This window comes from Thermobia domestica, chromosome 8 (assembly GCF_964235325.1).
Source record: "Thermobia domestica chromosome 8, izTheDome1.hap1.1, whole genome shotgun sequence".
NCBI lineage: Eukaryota > Metazoa > Arthropoda > Insecta > Zygentoma > Lepismatidae > Thermobia > Thermobia domestica.
Window position 1 is genome coordinate 288365433 of NC_137461.1, and position 17443 is coordinate 288382875.

Below are 17443 nucleotides of genomic sequence, written 5' to 3' on the forward strand. Positions count from 1 at the left end.
ACGTTATGCAACCTGCATATCCCAAATGTCGTTTGGGTTGCATAACCATCTATCAAATATCTGGAAGATAGTTTACTGGTTGCTTAAGTCAGTCTGGCAAAGTAGGGTCTACTATAAACTAGGGATGGCCAAAAATTTTCGGATCCGGATATCCCGGATCCAGTGAGATCCGGATCTTGCCGGATCCAGACCTAGATCCGGATCTCGGATCTGGATCCGAAATTCGGATCTCGGATCTGGATGCGAAATTCGAATCTCAGATCTTGATTCCTATCCAAACCTACATCTGAAATTATGATGATAAAATTGAATATCTAAAATTCGTTGAAACTTTTTTTTTTAGGATTCACTGATATAGTAGGTTGTTGTGCTTTTAAATGTTTCCATAACACGTTTGTGTTACCTTTGTTCTTTATTTTATTTTAACCTTGCAATATTTACATGTTGCACTTTCTGTCGAAGTCTCTTTAGCAAAATGTTTCCCAGTTTGATTTCTTCCCATTTCAGAGTATAGTGAACTGTCTGAAAATTGATGTAAATGGTAACAAATTCTTCTGTTTAGCTCCTCTTCGAAACTTTATGTTAGTTTCACATTGAAAATATTTATTTTATTCTTAGAAAATAAACTTTCTTCTTTTCTCATATACAAATGAAATATCTTTTAGATAAGGCCCTTCTAATCGCAGGGAAACTAGACAAAACAAACTCTTTATTAATAGTAGTTTCTGACTCACGAGTCCCACCACGAACAAATGTAATAATGAATATCTTTCACTTCGAAGGTATATACAACAAAAAATATAGACTGGTTGGCGTGGAACAACTGTAATTTTTAAACATACACACGAGAATTTCAGGAGAGCGATATGGTTGTGTTCGTTGTATGACTTTATTACCTAACTTATGGCTTGCCCTTCTGAGGTCGGGAGTTTGTTGAAGGAGTAAATATAAAAGAGATTTCTCTTATTTTTTTCTTCACCCTCCTGGCTTCTTTAATCATACATTGCAGGACTTAACCAAAACATATTCATGCATCATATCATCGAAGCGTTTTGTGTTTTGTATATTCAAGTGTTCAAAAATATTTAACATATTCGCATTTGTTCATGTGATCTCAGGTTCAATTCTCGGTGGGAACATACACGAGAAAATTGAAACCTGAAACAATATGAAAATAGTATATAAATTCAGGAAATTTATATTAAAACTTTAGCTATCTATTGGGACTGTAAGGCTGTAGTTAAATTAACTCACACGTTTCGTGAAGATATATTACGTCGTTATTGTTTATTTACTATAAGCTACCAGATACATCCTCAGAGGCCATTTTACACTGTAGTAATCAACAGATGAAAACATTGGAAAAGGAATGAAAGGAAGGTCTCCACAGCCTTAGGTCAAGGTACTAACCTAGCATTTGCCCAGTATAACTGAGGAACAACCCTGGAAAATCCTCAGTCAGGATGGCTGGTCTCCGAATACGAACCCGGTATTATCCAATTGCGAAGCAAGAATCCTAACAAATAGCCTGAGCTCGCTCCGTATTATTATTTAATTAACATAATGTTTTAAAATTAGTGCAAATTAAACCATACTTTCTTTATTGGTGATGCTATAGTTAATAAGCCTACATGAGACATCAGTTTCCCATTAAGAATACTAGAACTGGAATTCAGGAAGCGGGGGCGAAGAGATTAATAAGGATGAGGAAACTATGTACGATGCAAAAACTGAGAAATTATGACTTCGTCACAGATATATTCACTTACATACGTCAATTAATATTTCTCTGATGTAGTGCACTCTTACTTTCTATAGTGGCAGGAAAATGGCCCGCTTTTGTAAACGAACACACTAAGCACGTGCGTATAGGCGCAATGTCCGTGCAAAGGAACATAGGTAAAACTAGAAAAAAGAATAGGGTAAGCGAGGGGAAAATGATAAACCGCCCTTCAACTTGAAAAAAAAGAAAACTAAAAATAACTAAACTTAGAGCTACGAAAGACGCGAGGCGAATTTTATTGAAAAGATTGTTTTTCCTTAGTGGTTAGTTGTGCTAACTATGAACATGAATTAAAAAGAAAACAAGTAGCTAGCTCTGAGTTTCCCAAACTAGTTGAAAAGAAAATATTGGATAAAATTTAATAATAAAGAAGCCATTTATGATAATTAAAACAAACTAAATTCTTGGCACGACAGTCCTTTGGTTCCTACCAGCGGGCTTACGTTGAAAGTAGGGATGTGTAGTCAACGCATCGACACCCGAAGTCCCTAATGCCGGCTTTCTAGACTGCAGTCCGCTACCTATTACTTAAGATAACTCCCCAATTGTCCTCACGATGCTGGGTCAACATCGAAATTTTTGAGTGCCTCTCCGGGAATTGAACCTATGACCACGGGCACCTAAGGCACGCTCTCTGTCTTCTATAGACGAAAAGCTATAGTTACCCACATTGTCTAATACAGAAATAAGTTCTGATTCTCTAATCGCTGCTGATGGTGATAGTCAAGGTTCACCGAAGCATGATCCCAAACCCAAACTGAGATATTGATGTCACTGGAATGCCTGAAAAATCATTGTGGGTAAGTGAATTGCCCACTTGTCAGGATGAAGGGCGATGGTGATGTGAAATGCGGGGCTGTCAGAGGTACTACTTATGATAACTGGATTTATAATATTCTATGTTGCCATAAACCCTCTTCAGGAACAAAACTGTTAATCTTAGCTTTGAAAATGTTACATAAGGAGTTTTATTGCTATCATTAGGTTGCATTAGGAATTATCGGATTTATTTTAACGCTTAACTTTTAAATCTCTTCTGATTTACGAATATTTAAATCGCGATTATCCCCTTAAGGTCAATTAGTGATATTTTAAATCATTTCGAACCAGCTTTATATATGGTTAGTCTTGTTATATGGGAATAATTGAGACCAGAAGCAGTCTACAGGCTAAGTCCAAAAGAATCTTGGCCGACCTCCTGATAAACCAAGTCTTTCAGCAAGGTGAACTGTGGCAATCCGATACCCACATGAGGAAATCTTCGGTTCAGTGTGAAAGCTTCCATAAGAACCAGCACTCTAGTCAGTGAAATGTGCTTTGCTAATTTTTATTCAATGTGAAAGTACCGTACCTAACTTCATTGCTATAAAAGAAAAGGCATTTATTTCAAACAAGTCGCCATTACAGTTTTCGTATTTGAACACAACACTCATGAAAAGTCATGTTAAAGCGCAACTTGCCCCTGAAAAAGTATATTTATCTGTTTTTAGTTTCTCGTGTTCCCCAAAGTACCGGTACATGCGGAATTAGTGCTCGCCTTCCGCTCGCATTACCTAGGTAAAACGGCTACGATTTTGGTACTAGCACTTGTTTCGGTGTCCAGATCTCAAATATTTATCTTTCAGCCTGATTCTATGTATGAATCCGAAATTTCAAATCTAGATAAGGGGCACCAAAATTCAGTTTATTCTCGGTGATCATATTGTGATTTACTAAATAATTATTAAATCTAATTGTAAGGTATACATTTGATATTTAGAGCAGACTGAGCAAGATAAATATACGTAAAAACTAGTCAATACTTGTCTTAACTGTTTGTTTTCTTAACTGTCAATGAAATAGGTGTATTGAGGAATTTTAAATATTCGAGTTTTGTATTCCGGTTTCAAATATAAATATGTGTGTATTTCATCTCGGTCCTGCAACCGGGTGGACCTAGATTCGACATTCGAATTCTCATCCGGGTCAAATCAGATTATTTTTAGTAAGGCAAGCATTTGATCTTTAGTGTAGAATGAAGGAGACAAATAGACTTGTCAATATCCGTCATAATTTTCTGTTTTCTTCTTCACTGTCAGGACTTCGTGAAATTACTTTCGGTGAATTTTTGATATTCAAGTTTATCACAATTTGGGTGGGATGTGGGTTTGGATAAGAATCAAGATCTGAGATCCGGATTTCGGATGCAAATCCGAATTTCGAACCCAGATCCGAGATCCGGATCCAGATCCGAGATCCGGATCCAAAGGATCCGGACCCAATCAGATCCGGATCTTCGGATCCGGCCATCCCTACTATAAACCAGCAAAGAGAGAAAAACGTACTTGTAACATCCTGGGGCGAATATTCGGACCCAAGAGGAACGGGAAAGGTAGAAATTTCGTATCTAACCTGTAAGAACTACATAATTTACACGGTTTACCACACGTTGTTAGGGTCATCAAATTTAGGAGGCTCAGATGGGCTGGTCATGTAGCCAGATTGGAAGAAAGTAGAAACATTTTGAAAGTCTTAACTGGAAGTCCAATCGGAAAATGACCATTAGGAAGACCTAGGGGCAGATGAGAGGACAATATTAACATGGATCTCGCAGAAATAGGAATCCAAAGTAGAAACTGGATCCAATTGACTAAGGATAGAAGTCAGTGGAGAGCTTTTGTGAACGCGGCATTGAACCTTGGGGTATCATAGGCCATAGAGTGAGTGAGTTAGTTAATTGGTCAAACTGTTGGTATAATTGAGATATCGAAAAACCCCAACAGATAGCCATACTTCAGCGTTCAAGCTAGCGGAAAATATACGACGTCTAGTAGGTGAGCTTCGTCCATTGAGGAATAAAATGATCACATCTACTTGACGTGAGAAGGTTCGAATATGTTAACTAAAATTAATAGATTGTATCTTTTGTTTATCTTTCTTCAAGAAGGAACACACACACACACATTCCTAACAGTATCATACACACATCTAGATATTTGTAAGCAAATAAGAAAAGCTGAAGTTTAAAATTTTAACCAAGTACTTCTCTCTGTCAAAGTAGAAAGTCTTACAACTTTTGGAAAAGGTAATCCAGGTTTGATCACCAGTGAAAGATCATGTTTGAGAGGTTAAACAACAATCCATCATTAGAATGGGTCAGCGGTTCACGATCGATTCTAAACCATATTATGTAAAAATGTGTCTTGCCGGAGTCCTTCCTAGCGGTAGTTTAATGGTAGAATGCTCACTTCTGGTATATGAAGTTCCTGATTTGATCCAAGCTTGTGTTAGAAAGTGAGCTTTGTGGTGGACAAACAGTGTGTGCATGGGTTTTCTCGGGATTCTCCCGATTTCTCCCACTTTTTCACTTCCACTATTTAATTCATTATCACAGTCACCGTCTCCCTTAGCCTGGATGCATAATCATGGGATGATAAACTAGAAATTTTGTTTTATTTTGATCGATCCGTTACATCCTCACTCCAGGAAATTTCCAGTAGTGTTATCCATCTCTTTCTTTTAGTCCGAATAAAAAAAGGCCCGAGAACTACAATGTTAATTCAATTATGGGAGACACAGTGGTAAAGTGTTCACCTCTGATGCTAGAGGCCACTGGTTCGATTCCAGGCCAAGTGAGTTTACAGTAAACAATATCATATCAGTGTTTTCTTTAGGTTATCCCGTCTCCACTCACACTTTCATTAATCATCTCGTCCCCTTTAGCCTAAGAGCATAATTATGGACGTTAAACATTGTTTTCACACAGCCTCCTTTTTCATATATTAGACTTGAATTTCGATTACTTTTTATATGCCGCCCTAGGGCCCCTGTGCTCCGTGTGTAAATACGTCCCTGACTGAGTATGTACCCTACACTCGAATTTCTAGCAAGTTTACAATTTTCAGTATATCCTCGTACTTTACGTGATGACTGTTCCACTGCACTGACCAGAGGAATGAATGTAAACTTGTGGTACAGAAACCGGTTACAAAGACGGAGACTACCTTAATTACAAAGTGTTTGACTCCATTGTCATAAACAGCAATTGCCAACAGCAATACAGGTTTGACTAAATCGTATTAGTTCAATGAGAACTGGTAGCAACTCATAAGGTATTGGTTTTATTATATTGTATGATTGTTCTAATGCTTTTCACTAAAGAAACAAGTTATCCCACTGCTTATAAGAGCCAGCTTCAATCGAAACTTGACCATCAATTTTACTTCAACATTTTGCTTACGTTCTAATGACATCATTCCAGCAGTTATCTCAGATACTAACGTCCTATTTCAGTACAAGTTCAGACTTCTACAGTGCAATTATTATTACGTGTAACAATGTGTATCTTACAGATTTTACTAGGCAAATAAATGTTGTTGCTGTCAGAACTGAAAATACATAGCTTTTTCTTAAGTATGCCACACAGTGTACAAGTGCGTAAGACAGAGATTTATTCATTTTAAGGCGGCAGACTACTAAATATTTTTGAAAACTAATACATTTTTTCTTTTGCCAGTTTTTCGTAAGTGGAAAGAGGTTATAAAATGTAACTTAGCACAATAATCGACAATGTTATTCTACACCCGAAAATATGAATCGGAAGAATTTTCAGTGTTGACATCCATAGAACTTACATTGTGACAAGAATTTGAATTACTCAAAAATCTACGTTAAGGCAGCAACTAGAAAAATAAACTCAACGGTAATTGATGACTTATCAACCTCTCTATGTTCCTCGTTTACTACTTTTTAAATAACATTTTTTTTTATTTTATAAAACTTTACTTTTTATTTTATAAAACTTATAAATGTTTACAAAATAAATAAGTTATTACAAAATAGATAGAAACATTATTTAAAAAGTAGTAAACAAGAAACATAGACAGCATGATAAGTCATCAATTACCATTGAGTTCATTTTTCTAGTCGCTGCCTTAACCTAGATTTTTGAGTAATTCAAATACTGGTCACACTGTAATTTTTATGGATGGAAACACTGAAAATTCTTCCGATTCGTATTTTCAGGTGTAGAATAACTATCTATTATTGTGGTAAGTTACATTTTATTACCTCTTTCCACTTACGAAAATCGGGCAAAAGAAAAATTATCAGTTTTTCAAAAATATTTAGTAGTCTGCCCCCTTAAAACATAAACTTCACTCAATTTTAAGCTTAATAAACGTTAATGAAAGTGTTGCCCACGAGATCAGAAATAACTTCTCTCTATTCTCGTCCCGAAAAATGTTTCAAATTTGAGACGAGGCGATAAGCGCAATTCTCGTCTCGTTTCAGAGAAGATAAATTTTACGAGTCTCTCGGGTGACATTAGCTGATCTATTTTTTGAAAAATGAACATGAATTTTTTTCAGTTTAACGTCCAGCGATTACGCCCGTTAGGCTAAGGGAGACGAATGATTACAACGAGTGAATCATGATGGAAGAATTGGTGGAATGGTAATGTGGGAGGAAACGGGAGAACACCGAGAAAACTTACGAACACGATGTTGTCTACCACAAACTTACTTGGCCAAGGATCGAAAAAAAATATCTCAGTTTTGTCACAAAATTATGCCGATTAGGCTAAAGAAGACAGTGATTATGAGAAATGAATGAAATGCTGGAATGAAGAAAGTGGGAGGAAACGGAAGAACCTCGATAAAACCCACGAGCACGGTGTTTGTCTACCACAAAGTCCACACGGCGCGAGCTGGGATCGAACCATGGACCCCAAGCACCGGAGATAAACGCATACAGTTGAGTATCCATGATAAATTAGAGCAGTATTTTTTAAATATCGAACAAACGATGTTGGCTTATGCTTCGAATAAAAACTGGGTTATTTGGAGTTCTGCAGATTTTTTGGGGGGGGAGCGGGGGGGAGATGGGCAGATGATATAAATTCCACTTAACCGACATCTAGGGAATTGTAGTGCATATATCTTGTAGCTTCATGTTGAAAAGAATAAAACTGCAAAATAAAACAACCAGCCAATTAAAGAAACACCACGTACCTTTTCAGTATTTACCAGAAGCTGTCAAAAATTTCCCGGAATTTCGTTGTAACTATTTATTACCACAATATAATAGATACACATTCACTAAATCGCCTTCAAAATAGGTTTCTTGAGAAAACATACACAGTTGTTTCACACCACCTGCCATTGCTGGCAAGAACGCTGAAAATCCTGTTTTGGTATGTTTCAAAGTTTAGGCGTCGCGTTGGTTTCAATGTCTTCTACGGTGGCAAAACAGTTACCTTTGAGTAGGATTGCCTTTTTTTTTTTTTTTTTGTTTTTGATCCAGAATACAGACAAGCCTAAATGACGAACCATCGAAGATACGGTGCCTAAACACAGAATAAATAATTTAAAATTTCTTACCTAAAAATAATCTTTTTAGGTTATCACACAATTGTTTACTGCAATACTTAAAGAGGCCTCATCCCGGCGAAATTAAAATACCGCTAATTTTACAGTAATTATGTGATATCTTCAAATAGATAAAAGATAATCGAAATGTGGAATAAGAGCGCCCTAGACAATATTATTTTACATGAGAAACCGTTATCACGACTCACTTATCTCCTTTCGATTTCGAGCCATTTTGAAAATCGGCATTTATTTTCGCGTTTCTAAACGGCTGAAATCGGAAAGCCACTAGGTGACTTGTGATAACGGTACCTTGTCTAGGGGCGCTCTTGTTCACATTTCAATTAACTTTTATCAATTTGAAGATATCACATGATTACTGTAAAGTTAGCGGTATTTTAATTTCGCCTCTTAAAACATTATTGGAAATTAATATATTTTATAACCCAAAAATACAAACAGTCCGTATAAAATACGGACATATGGCAACCCTACCTTTGAGGCCCTTTTTGATCTTAGGGAAGAGCGAGAAATCCGCTGGTGTTAAATTCAGTGATAGGGACAATGGTGTTAAATTCGGTGATGGGGATACTGGTGTTAAATTCGGTGATAGGGACGCTGGTGTTAAATTCGGTGATAGGGACGCTGGTGTTAAATTCGGAGGAGGGGAATCTTCGTTTCTGCGAGCCATTTTTGCAACCGTAGAAGATATCCACACCAACGCAACTGCTGAACTTTGGAACATACCAAAACAGGACTTCCAGCAGTGGCAGGAGTTGTGCAACAAGTGTGTTTGTGTTCCCAAGGAGCCTATTTTGGAGGCAATTAAGTGAATGTGTTCTCAAGGAACCTATTTTGAAGGCGATTAAGTGAATGTGTTCTCAAGGAGCCTATTTTGGAGGCAATTAAGTGAATGTGTTCTCAAGGAGCCTATTTTGGAGGCAATTAAGTGAATGTGTTCTCAAGGAGCGTATTTTGGAGGCAATTAAGTGAATGTGTACCTATATTGTGGTAATAAATAGTTACAACGAAACTCCAGGAACTTGTTGACTACCCCTCGTATATATCTCCTCTCTCCTACCTGTGAGTGGAATCGTGGCATTAGTACCGTCCCACTTCCTTTCCCATCTGAAGACGAGCAGCGTGACACACTAAAGCTCGGAAGTATTTGAAGAAGTTTTTAGCACTCAGTTGCCAATGGATGACTTCCTCCATTGCATTCCGTAGTTAACAAACTTTCTTTCCGATCACAAGAGAAAGAGAAGGAAAAAAATTCAACGCCGACTAAATAAACAGAAATTTAAATTCTATTAGAAGCTTATATAAATGTCATTTCAACGACGACGTCCATCAGCTGCTTGTACTTTTCACTTGAGTCATTCAATTAGCACGTGAAATTAAAAGTGAAACAGGAAAACAAAAATAAATCGTTTTCCGAGCTGAAATATACTTTCAACAACGGAAGAGATTCATCAGTTTGTAATAAACTGAGAAATGATGAAGTTTTCTACAATTACAGTATACACGAAATTACCGTACGTAGGCCTAATAACTTTTGTTTCAGAACAAGCAGTGCCTACTGTGTCCTGGAGAGAACTGCAAAAGATAAGATAGTACTCCATTCGGGATAGCCCAATGAAGTCAAAGGATTAGACCGCGTTTCCATTTTACATGAATCTTGTAGCTGTTATAAAAAAAAATCTTGCAACGCGATCTTTCTATTTAGTGTTTACACATTACAACTTTCTGAAAGCAAGAAAGATATCTTCACCCATGCAGCACTGCACTCTAGTGGACAAACAGTGAACCTCCTCATTAAAAACGTGTATTTAAGCCCGCTTCCTCTCCCTATCCAGATTCCGTTGTTTCGGAAGCGGCGAAACTGTTTTTCATGTCAGTGGGAGGAAGTAGTGGTGGACACACACACACACAAAAAAAAAACGGTTTTTTGGTTTTTAGAAAAACCGAAACCGGTTTCCGAACATTCAAAAAATGGTTTTCTCCAAAACCGGTTCAGTTTTTCACCGGATCCAGTTTCGGTTTTCTTCAAAACCGGTTCCGGTTCTTTCCAAAATTTGTTTCATTTCTGACCAGAATATTATTTCGTTGTTCGCCGGAAACCGATTCCGTTTCCACAGAAATAGTTTGTGCTTTCCAAAAGTTTTCACCGAAACCAGTTTCGATGAAAACCGAACCGATTTTGAAGAAAACCGAAACCAGATTCGGTGAAAAACCGAACCGGTTTTCGGGTTTCGGCTTTTCTAGAAATCTGTTTCCGGTTTTTATTTCTAGAAAAACGGTGTTACCCATCCCTAGTAGGAAGCAAGACGACCCAGAAAGTTGCACATGGTCTAACTCCTTGCAAGATTAAAATAATGTTGTATGTTCCTTTCAAGACTATGTTTACATGGAGAAATATTATAGGGTTTCAAGATTTTTTTATGACATCTACAAGATTCACATAAAATGGAAACGCGGTCTTATGAGGGGTAGTTGAATAGAACAGCACTCACCTCCCGTGTGAGGGGTTCCTTGTTCTATATCAGACACTAGGAATTTCTGACGATACGTCCTTAAGTTTTAGCGAGGTTCTTCCGTTTCTTCCTACATCTTCATTCCATCATTTTCTCATAAGAAATCGTTCACTTTCATCAACTATCCGTTTCCTTTAGCCTAAGGGCATAACCATGGCACGTTAAACTGAAAGATTCCATTTCACAGTCTCAAAGACTGAATGGAATGTAAGTCTCCATACTTACTAAACATCGGCATATAGAGGTAGAGTCGCTCTTCCCCCCGTGCCCTACTCTGCGGCCGATAATGATACTTCGTTAAAAAAAAAAAAGTTAAAAAATCGCAAGCTTTTGGTTGACCGCTTCTCACATTTGCGCTTGATAGTTGATCAAGAGAATAGACTTGGAACTGTCTTGTCTCAAAAAGGTGTGTTGAAAGTGCTTTCTAGTCTCGAAAAGGACTGTTAAAAGTGTTTCCTCGTCTCGAAAAGATGTGTTAAAAGTGCTTTTGTCGTTTTGTAAAGGTATTAAAGATGCCTTCTCATCTCGAAAAGGTGTGTTAAAAATACTTTCTCGTCTCGTAAAGGTGATAAAAATGCTTTCTCGTCTCGTAAAGATGATAAAAATGCTTTCTCCTCTCAAAAAGATGTGGTGAAAGTTTTCTCGTCTCGAAAAGTAAAGTCCTGCCTCGTCTAATATTTTGTCACGAAACTTCAATATCGTCTCGTGCCGTGAGCAAAACTAATGCTTAAGAAAAGGATGTTTGGAAAATCCTTCTTCGCGTGTGAGTGGCGTATTGTTAATCCGACGTGTTAATTAGGTTATTAGTTTGCACGTTCTCTGGAGTGACAAAACGATTCGCAACGCAATTTCTTTCCCGTCATAAAGCAGCCTTCCAACATCCTTTTCCAGCTCAAAAGGTGTTAAATTCATTGGTCACGGATTGTATGGCTAATGGATGTATTCCCATTATTGTTGGAAGTGTCATCAAACTTATATAACGTACAAGTTGTTACGTAAAGAACTTTTTACAAAGAGTACAAACTTCAGTTTATATATATATATATATATATATATATATATATATATATATATATATATATATATATATATATATATATATATATATAAAGGAAATTCACTTGATAAACAATGTTCTCAAATGTGGGGTCACTAATTCTTTGTGCTTTTCTACAATTTATTGAAATCTGGAATAACTTTTGCTACAATCAATCTTAGGCCCTATTCCACATTAAGACAATTTCGCTTTAAGGTTTTAATACTGCAAAGAGCAGAAAAGGTAGCTCACATAAGTAAATGGTAGGGAAAGGCATCAAATGTTGCAATGCATTTTTAGACAACAATTTCATACTCACAGCGCACACGCAAGCAAAAGCTACGAAGTTCATTTTCCTTGAAAACATTTTTACATGAAGTATCGCAGGATAGTTCCAATAGCTGTTCTTGTTCTTTGTTAGAAAGATTCACACTTTGTATGTCATGGATTTCTACATTAGTGAAAGGAGTTTCAATCCAGCCTTTACCAGGTTGTGGGGCAGGAAAAAATTTTCTCGAAAACTTGCAGCTATTTCTCTCAAGAGTCTTACAAGTGTTTTGTGCCTTTCAGCAGAGAGTTTTTCACCGGAAGAATCAATGAAATCCTTAAACACTGGAAATGATGAATAGTTATTGTTTTGAACTCGCACTGCCCACAACTGCAGTTTCTAAATCTTAAAAAATATTCTTGCATAACAGCTGGGAGTCCCATTTTATTATATCACATTTCAATTTTTAGGCATCGCGGAGCCCCTGGCTAAGTCCCACGTGCACCCAGGGGTCCGCGGACCCCACTTTGAGAACCCCTGAACAGTGCCGTGCCGTCGGGGGAGAGTGGGGCGACGGCCTTGGGCGTGGAAGTAAGGAGGAGCAAAATTCGGGAGGAGAAAGAGAAGGAAACAAAGAAGAGAGATGACACATTACTTGAAATATTACTAATATGTACTTAAATCCTGTTCCTGCTTTAGGAAGTGGTACTATAATGTTACTCATATTAGGAAAATGTATGTACACATAAAAAATGGAAGGAAAAAAGTAATAAAAAGTGCTCGAAATCAAGGAAAAGTAAGGTTTATTTTCGAAAATTTTCTTACGCTGCGCACCAACCATGGTGGCCCTTCGCGGCTGGACTCGCTTCCGGCGCTGATTTTCGACAGCAGGGCACTGTTCCAGAACTAAGATAAATTAAATTGTAATTAATTATCGCGGCACCGCCTTTCAAATGTTGATGCCCGAAAAAGCTTTCAGGAGAATTATTTCTTGACGACACTAGAAATATTAACTAAATTGTATTATTTAAATAATAATAATAATAATAATAATAATAATAATAATAATAATAATAATAATAATAATAATAATAATAATAATAATAATAATAATAATAATAATAGAAAACTGAACAAATGTCGTAGTATATTCAATAGCTCTTCCGTCATTTTGAAAATCCAACAAATATCATTAATTGAGTTTGTTAGGAGACGGTGGCTCAGTGATAAAGTGCTTGCCTCTGGTGTGTAGGGTCCCTGGTTTGATTGCTGGCCAAATAAGTTTGTGGTGGACAACATCGTGTCCTTGGGTTTTCTCGGGGTACTCCCATTTGCTCCCTGGGGGCCGCGGTGGCTCAGTGGTAGAGCGTTCACCTCTGGTGCTTGGGGTCCCGGGTTCGATCCCAGCCCCCGCCAAGTGAACTTTGTGGTGGACAAACACCGTGTGCGTGGGTTCCCCCGTTTCCTCCCACTTTCTTCATTCCACCATTTCATTCATTACTCATCATCATCGTCTCCTTTAGCCTAACCGGCATAACCGTGGGACGTAAAACTGAGATATTTCATTTTCAATTGAATTTTAGCCTGTGTGTTTTAGTTCTTATGTAACACCGAGGATATCATCATCATAGGTATTCTGCCCTTATTGGCAGGTCACTTGCGCAGCAACTGAGAAGCTTCCACGGTCTTTCGCTAACCTCTTCGTCTTCACGTACGATTTTTGTCTTGATATCGTCCATTAATTGTAGTCTTCTTGTCCCCTCCCTCTTTTTCCTGTCACCACACCCTCTGGTACGCAGGAAAGGAAATACTATTAATATAGGCTCTGAACCATGACCGAGGATTCAGTTGGCGGATGTACAGACTATTTTGGAAGAACAACCATGATTTATCGGCCGTACCTCACCATATGATTTCGCCTCCAAGAGAGAACTGGATTACAGGACTGCATTTCCAGTTACAGCGAGTATTACATTATTATCAGTATTATAATGATTTTAAAAAAAAAAAGAAAACAATTGTAGAAGAAAATTGAGATACTCGCTTCCTGGTTAGAAGCGGATTTTTCATAACGTTTACTTCATCGCATTCGGGAAACCATGATTAAAAGGTATTATCTTAATTTTAATGTAGAGAAATATTCCTTTAAAATATTTTAACCGATTAAGACCGATAAAGTTATAACCCAAGGACATGTGTTGGTGACTCATTACCTTTCTGTTTTAGATCTAATGACCCGGATGTTTGCCTAACAATGACTTTTCTTTTACACGTTTTAAATTTTGTTAAATATATTTTAACAGAAAAAAAATCGTGTCCATTATGTATTAAAAATAAAGAGAATGTTCAATAGGTGTTAGTGTAAGCACTCCTAATAAGCTTGAGTGAACTGTAGAAGGTAACGCCATGCCACGTAACTAGAGTGACAAAATTCAATGATTGTGGAGCATTTCAAAAGCGTTAACTGACCAACATTAACACTTTTTACATACAAAAAGTTTTAAGTTAGACCATGAACGAAATATTCTTGCACAACGTTCTTTTAGCAAAACCATTGCCATGAGTAAGCCATCTTCGTGATGGATGAAGGGGGGAAAAGTGACTAAAAATAACGTAAAATAACATTTGGTAAATAGACAACAGAATCAAGCGAAGGTTATGCATGGTAGTTGAAACTGTTGGTATTAGTTAACCTTTCAAACCTCAAGTGAGATTTTAACCTTACCAATATATTTTTTAGGTTTAACTAAAAAGTCTGTTAACCTCAAAAGGGATCTAGGATATAGATTTCTGGTCTTTCAGCATCTATGGCTATGTTAGCGCATGAGGGATGACGTCACGCATGAGGGATGACGTCTCTCGGCGATCAAACTATCCGAGGAAAGAGAAGGGGAAAAAATGAAATGAAATCTTTGTTTTACGTCCCACGGTTATGCCGGTTAGGCTAAAGGAGACGGTGATAATGAGATATGAGTGAAATGGTGGAATGAAGAAAGTGGGAGGAAACGAGAGAACCCCGAAAAAACCCACGAGCACGGTATTTGTCCACCACAAAGTCCACACGGCGCGAGCTGGGATCGAACCAGGGGCCCCAAGCATCGGAGGTAACGCTCTACCACTGGGCCACCGCGCCCCTCTAAAGAAAGAGAAGGAAGAAAGCATTGGGAAAGGAAGTAAACGGTCTGGGAGTATTATGTTAGGTATTATCCCTTCATTTGCCTGGTATTTGAATGAGGTAAACCTTACTCAGCATGTCTGACCTGGAAAAGCTTTCTACGCTTTTTTGGCCGTCCCCACCGGAAATCGAACCCGGGACCGCTCGCACCAAAGGCGAGAGTTTAGCGAATACGCTGTTCGGGGCCAGTCAAAAAAAAAATCGATACACATATTTCCATGTATGAGATATGGATAGACAGTTAAAAAAGTCGCGGAAGGGGACAGTGGATCAGGGGGTAGAGCGATTAGCTCTTGTGCGTGAGTACTTGCTTCGATTCCTAGACAAGTAAATTTGTGATGGACAACATAGTGACCGTGGGTTTTCTCGGCGTCCTCCCGTTTCCTCCCACATTCTCATTCCACCAATTATTCCATTATTCCTTTGCCTTAATCATCCGTCTCCCTTAGCCTAATGGACATAATCGTAGAACATTAAGCTGAAAGATTTGCTTTCACTTCATCTTACGGTTCGAAAGTTTTTATGTTGATGGACTGTCTTCATTAAGGAACACTGCTGAGGCAATTGCTTTCACTGTCTATTGAAAAAAAATCTCTGTTGTTCACGAGTTATCGAGTGAAGTAAAGGACGGACGGATGTACTAATATTATTACAATTTCCCAAGCCTTCTAACCATTTAGTACAGCAACAGGGTTAATATTTTCTATTGGAATTAACATCTTTCATTATATTTCAGCTGTCTATATCGACGTTCCCCTAGACAGCGTTTTTTTCAAATAATACAGGAAACCACTTCTTAATTTTATGTAGTGCGCAGTAGCGGATCTAACCTGGGGCCGGGGGAGCCTATCCCCCCAGTTTTTGAGTGAAAAAAAATTTCAGCTATTATTTATAGATTTTTGAAAGTTTATAGTAAAGTCATGATATACCTATCATAGTCTGAATTCTGGTGCTCCCCTTCCCCCCCAGTTTTAACCTTCTAGATCCATCTCTGGCAGTGCGTTCAAAAACTCGCTCCGCAGTGAATATAGGTACTTCTTATTGTGAAAAAGGACTTCAAATATTCACTTTCCCCCTTGTGTATGTGTGTGTGCGTATGTTATATGATGCAAATGTCCGACAGACAGGAACGAAGCTACGAGAATCTGATGTAACATGTGCCATACGATGTCTGACAGAACCGAGATCATCTGCTGACTAAAACAAGAGGATGACTAAGGGTGTCCACGGGCGGGTTTAAGGGTGAAGTTTGCGTCCATGAGAATATTTATGGGAGGCGCAAAATTTTTCACTGAAAATTATACAATATAACTAGAGTGTGGTAAATTTAGCAGAAAAATGGTAAATTTGGAGAAAGGATGGTAATTTCGGAAGTAGAAAGAGAAAATCGGGATCAGGAAGAATCATTTTGGAGATTCCGCCCAAGCCTTGGGGAAGATCAGCACCCCTGAGGAGGAATATGACATTCATGAGAAGTTTTATTACGTTACTTTCTGAATCACCCTGTTATATCATTTGTTCACGTGAGCTAAGATCGAATCAGAGGTAAATGGTATCATAAACTTCCCAAGGCAAGTTAAAGCAAACAAGTTTATCATATCACTGCATAGTCCTGAAAATTATCTTTAGAAAGAAAATCATAATCGAATACTTATGACGTAAACTTACCATTCCATGTAGCTACAAGGTCGTTGAAACAAGGCTGGATTCTAATTGGGAAGAAAAATCACATTGGAAAGTTGTAATCTGCAAAGACACAAAAGAATTCCCTCATCAATTTTCCTATTTATCTACAAATTACATCAAATAATCACACAAAACAGGCAAATGTACTCATCCCAAATGACAATAACTAGATACAATTCAGCATTCAAAAACGTAGTTTCTTTCCTTTTCTGTCTTTAAAACCTAATTTGATTATGTTTTTGTTTAGTAATGACATTCAAACTGAATTATATAGTGCCAACGAGAAATATTCAATCATAGAACGAATAACTAGAGCATAGTTAATGGTTTTCTGCAAACGACCAGTGCTGTGCTGTGGAAAATCAGCGCCCGAGGCGAGAGTATACCAGGGCGAACCTGTACATATTAGCAGTGTTGCCACACTTGGTACAATTGTACCAAATTCAGCCCTTTTTGTCATTCATCGGCCCGTTGGTACCACGCTGGCATTTTCAGCCCCTTTTGTGAAAAAGTTGATACAATTCTACCCAATTCTGCACCAATTATCAAATACTTGTCATATTTTCAGTTTCCCTACCTCTCACGTTACTCATACGGTGTATTGGACTAAAAAG

The 17443-nt window shown here is 37.8% G+C and overlaps 1 protein-coding gene across 2 annotated transcripts in view; it reads right to left on the reverse strand.

Annotated features, from left to right (window-relative positions):
* The window catches only part of LOC145693689 (phospholipid-transporting ATPase IF-like), a 278001-nt gene that overhangs the window by 120994 nt on the left and 139564 nt on the right, over positions 1–17443 (reverse strand). For both annotated transcript variants that reach the window (XM_081769946.1, XM_081769947.1), the window contains exon 2: positions 16812–16889. In XM_081769946.1, coding sequence (XP_081626072.1) covers positions 16812–16819 — 8 coding nt within the window. In that variant the 5' untranslated portion in view covers positions 16820–16889. The remainder of the gene's footprint in view (positions 1–16811; positions 16890–17443) is intronic.